This window comes from Rhinatrema bivittatum, chromosome 2 (assembly GCF_901001135.1).
Source record: "Rhinatrema bivittatum chromosome 2, aRhiBiv1.1, whole genome shotgun sequence".
NCBI lineage: Eukaryota > Metazoa > Chordata > Amphibia > Gymnophiona > Rhinatrematidae > Rhinatrema > Rhinatrema bivittatum.
This window is the reverse complement of record NC_042616.1, coordinates 117,463,358-117,467,085: the sequence shown is the minus strand read 5'-3', so window position 1 is coordinate 117,467,085 and position 3,728 is coordinate 117,463,358. Positions and strand designations below refer to the sequence as shown.

The following is a 3,728-nucleotide window of genomic DNA, read 5'->3' as shown; positions in this document are numbered from 1 at the left end:
AAGAGAGAGGAGGAGGAGGAGAAGGCAGCTGAGACGGAGACGCTACCCGTTACACCGGGTCTACAGGACCCACACCCAATTTCTGGACCTGTCTGAGGAGGAAGTAATGACCCGTTACAGATTTGATAAGGAGACCATACTGTCCCTCTGCAGAATGTTAGAGGGTGACCTGCAACCACGCACGCAGAGGGGCCATGCCTTGCCCGTACACGTCAAGGTGACTACCTTCCTGGCATTTCTGGCTACCGGCACCTTCTAAACCCCGCTTGGCCTGACGTCTGGAATCAGTCAGGGTGCCACCTCAGGATGTCTGGAGCAGGCCCTGGCTGCCCTGCTGCGACACACACACCACTTTATCTCCTTCCCCACCAGTAGGGAGGAACAGCATGGAACCATGAGAGACTTCTACCAAATAGCACGCTTCCCCTCGGTCTTGGGAGCTATTGATTGCACCCACGTGCCCCTAAGGGCACCAGCAGCAGATGAGGCCATCTACCGCAATCGCAAGGGATTCCACTCACTAAACATGCAGGTGGTGTGCAATGCCAAGGGCCTCATCACGAATGTAGTGCCTCGCTTTCCTGGATCCACCCACGACGCCTACATTCTCACCCAATCAAGGATCTATGAAGAATTCCAGCTGTGTCACTTCACTGGTGGCTGGCTTCTAGGTAGTAGAGCAACAAACAACAGCACCCACCTATCTTAGTACAATCACTAGCTATAGGGTGCCACAGTAGGCACAACCATGGAAGCCATGGTCCATGGTTGTGCCTACTGTGGCACCCTATAGCTAGTGAATGGGTAAGGCCTGTGAGCTGCATGCCAGTAATCCACACACATTATCTAACCTTCTGCTTATCCCATATGCTACAGGTGACAGAGGCTATCCCCTCAAATCGTGGCTCATGATCCCCGTGGCATGCCCCAACACGGCAGCTGAGATGCGCTACAACAGGGCACACCGTAGGACCAGGTCTGTCATCGAGAGAACATTTGGCATCCTGAAATCACGCTTCCGCTGTCTGGACAGATCCGGTGGGTGCCTCCTGTACTCCCCCGCTAAGGTGTGTGAGATATTCCTAGCCTGCTGTATCCTACATAATCTGGCAATTAGGAGACACATCCCTGTACCTGAGGATGGACCGGAAGACAGTGAGGAGGAAGAGGAGGACATACAGCTGACCATGGAGGAACTGGACGAAATACATCGCCCGATGCAAAGGCGGGCAATACGAGAAAGGAACAGTCTAATAGAAAGCCATTTCCGTAGGTGATAAATGTGCATTTATTTACAGGTGTGACAAATGTGATAGTGAATAAAAAAAATTAACAACATAAACCCTCTGACAGGTCACTTCTTTGCCCGTCCCCTCCTACGAGCCTCGGAAAGCCGAGACTGGCCCACCCGGGTACTGCGGCGCAGGGGACTCCGGCCACTGCTGACACTGCCCTCAGAGGGCATAGGTGCCTGGGCCACATCCGGGGCATGGCTACATGAGGGAATAGCCAGGGGCAACAGCCCTTCAGCTCGTGGTGGAGGTGGAGGAGGAGGCGGTGGAACAGCAGGTGCAGGCGGGGGTGCCATCCACACATAGCCTGCAGGAGGCTGAGGTGCTGGTGCCACAGGTGGAGGTACCACCTCAGGGGCCCCTGCATGGGCAGGTGGCATCCATGGGTATGGAGGCATCCATGGCCATGGAGCCACTGGTGGCGGGGGCTGTACGGGAGGCGTGGGCTGTATGGGAGGCGGGGGCTGTACGGGAGGCAGGCGCCTGACCAACTCCATCCACACCTCCGTCTGCCGGTCAGTGGCCTGGCAAATGGCTTGGAGGCCCCCCTCAAGGCGCTCATACCCCTCCCTGACAGTGAGATGGAGGGCACTGCCTTCCTGCTGGATTCTGTCCGACAGGCCAGAGATGGCATCCAAGATGGCGACACCCTGCTGTACAAGTGTCTCTGCCGGCCCGGTAACCTGGTCAGCCTGGGGCTCAGGATGGTCGGACGCACTGCTGTCCTGCTGAACATCAGGTTCCACCTCAGCAAGCGGTTCGTCCGGTTCCTCTCCCTGCTGCTCCTCCTCAGGCTGCTCCACGCGCTGCCGGTCTTCCCCCTCCTCCTCTTCCGAGGAGTCACGGAGCACCTGCAGACGCCGGTACTGGCGTTGGGGCCTAGGGGCAGGTCCGGGTTGCTCATCATCTGGCTCCCCTAAATGGTAAAGCATATGGGTATTAGCACACTGACAATAGGGGTGTGATGTATGTCACTCCATATACACAGGTGGTAGTCATATGGCAGGTGTCAAGACACCTCTGGGGTATCATTAGTGGCTGCCAACCAGACACATGTAGCACCTGCCCTACAACCAGTTCAGGACACAGTAGCGTTCCCAGTGGGCTGCATGGAATGTGGGACCTGTCAGGCCAAACCTAGAACACAGAGTCCTGTTCTACGACCTGCACGTCAACCCTCAACCTACTCAAGGCACACTGTTTCTGCACTCCACGACCACATGACCTGTGCTGTGGTACAGGAAGGTGAAGAGGAAGCAAATGGGAAGGGTGGGAAGGTGGTGCGCACACGTTCTGCGCACACGTTCTGCGCACACGTTCTGCGCACAGCCCCCCCCCCCGTGCGCACACGTTCTGCGCACAGCCCCCCCCGTGCGCACACGTTCTGCGCACAGCCCCCCCCCCCCCCGGTGGGCACAGCCCCGGTGCGCACAGCCCCGGTGCGTGTCTTTGGGGTGGGGGGAAGAGGGAGAGCGCAACTTTGCAATGTGGAACCTGAAATGGGCACAGGGTTGGCTATACAGGTGAACAGTAATCAGTACCTATAGGTTACATGACAACATAGGCTGCTCTACTGTGAGATAGGATACGTGTTGGTCTGCATACCTTGCTGCCCTGCACGGCGCATGGAGTCGAGACGGCCAACGCCACCCACAGCTGCCTCCGATAGCGTTCCCAGAACCAGCTGCTCCGTGGCTGTGAACGTGATGCGGCTCCGTCCACCTTCAGCAAGTCGCCTGGCCTGCTTCCGCTTCACCACTCGCCGTATGTCCCTCCACTTGTGCATCAGTTCGGCAATACTGCGGTTGTGGTGAAACACCGAATTAACAGTATGCCTGATGCGCCTCCATATTTGTTCCTTGGCGTATGCACCCACCGTACGCGACTGTGGGCCATACAGCATATCCCTCTGCCTCATGACATGCTCCACCAGCATGTCCACCTCCCCTGGCAAGAAGTTGGGCTTCCTGAGAAGGACAGGTTGTGCCTGTGCCTGAGCCATGGTGAGGATGGCCAATGAGTAGCCCACCCATCCCTTTAAAGTGACCTCAATTTGTGCGCGGACCTCCCCAGTGGGGCGCAACATATGCGCACAGCTGATCCCATCAGCGCAAATACCAAGAACGCGCGCGAATAATTAAAATCCATGCGGAACATGTGCGTGCTGGGTTATTTGTCCGCGCCAACTATCTATTTTAATAATATATTCGTACTGCCTATCTATTTTCATTCAGATATGCGCGTAACTACCTATGGAACAGCTGGGTGTGCAGCCATTACCCAATGTAGCCCACATGTGCGTGCTGTTGCAATCCCAAACCCGTAATGACGGTATGGAAGTAGCCCTTTCTGTGACAGCTACATAGCCAGTGCAGTGCAGGTCGGAGAGGCAGGTGAGACGTCGACTACACTAATTAGCGTGCAGAGACGTGTGAG

At 56.4% G+C, this 3,728-nt stretch overlaps 1 protein-coding gene across 1 annotated transcript; it reads right to left on the bottom strand.

Moving 5' to 3' along the window:
• Positions 1-1,354: 1,354 nt before the first annotated feature.
• On the bottom strand, positions 1,355-3,294 carry LOC115083225 (myb-related transcription factor, partner of profilin-like). The gene is made up of 2 exons (XM_029587033.1): positions 2,898-3,294; positions 1,355-2,208 (listed from the first exon to the last, which is right to left on the bottom strand). The coding sequence occupies exons 1-2, from the start codon at positions 3,292-3,294 to the stop codon at positions 1,355-1,357; spliced, it is 1,251 nt and encodes a 416-aa protein (XP_029442893.1).
• Between the last annotated feature and the right edge of the window lie 434 nt (positions 3,295-3,728).

Excerpts from the sequence above, each read along its gene's own strand:
- LOC115083225 (XM_029587033.1), bottom strand. The coding sequence starts at position 3,294 with ATGGCTCAGGCACAGGCACAACCTGTCCTTCTCAGGAAGCCCAACTTC. Across the intron at positions 2,209-2,897 it reads GCGCCGTGCAGGGCAGCAAG|GGGAGCCAGATGATGAGCAA; the intron begins GTATGCAGACCA and ends TTTACCATTTAG.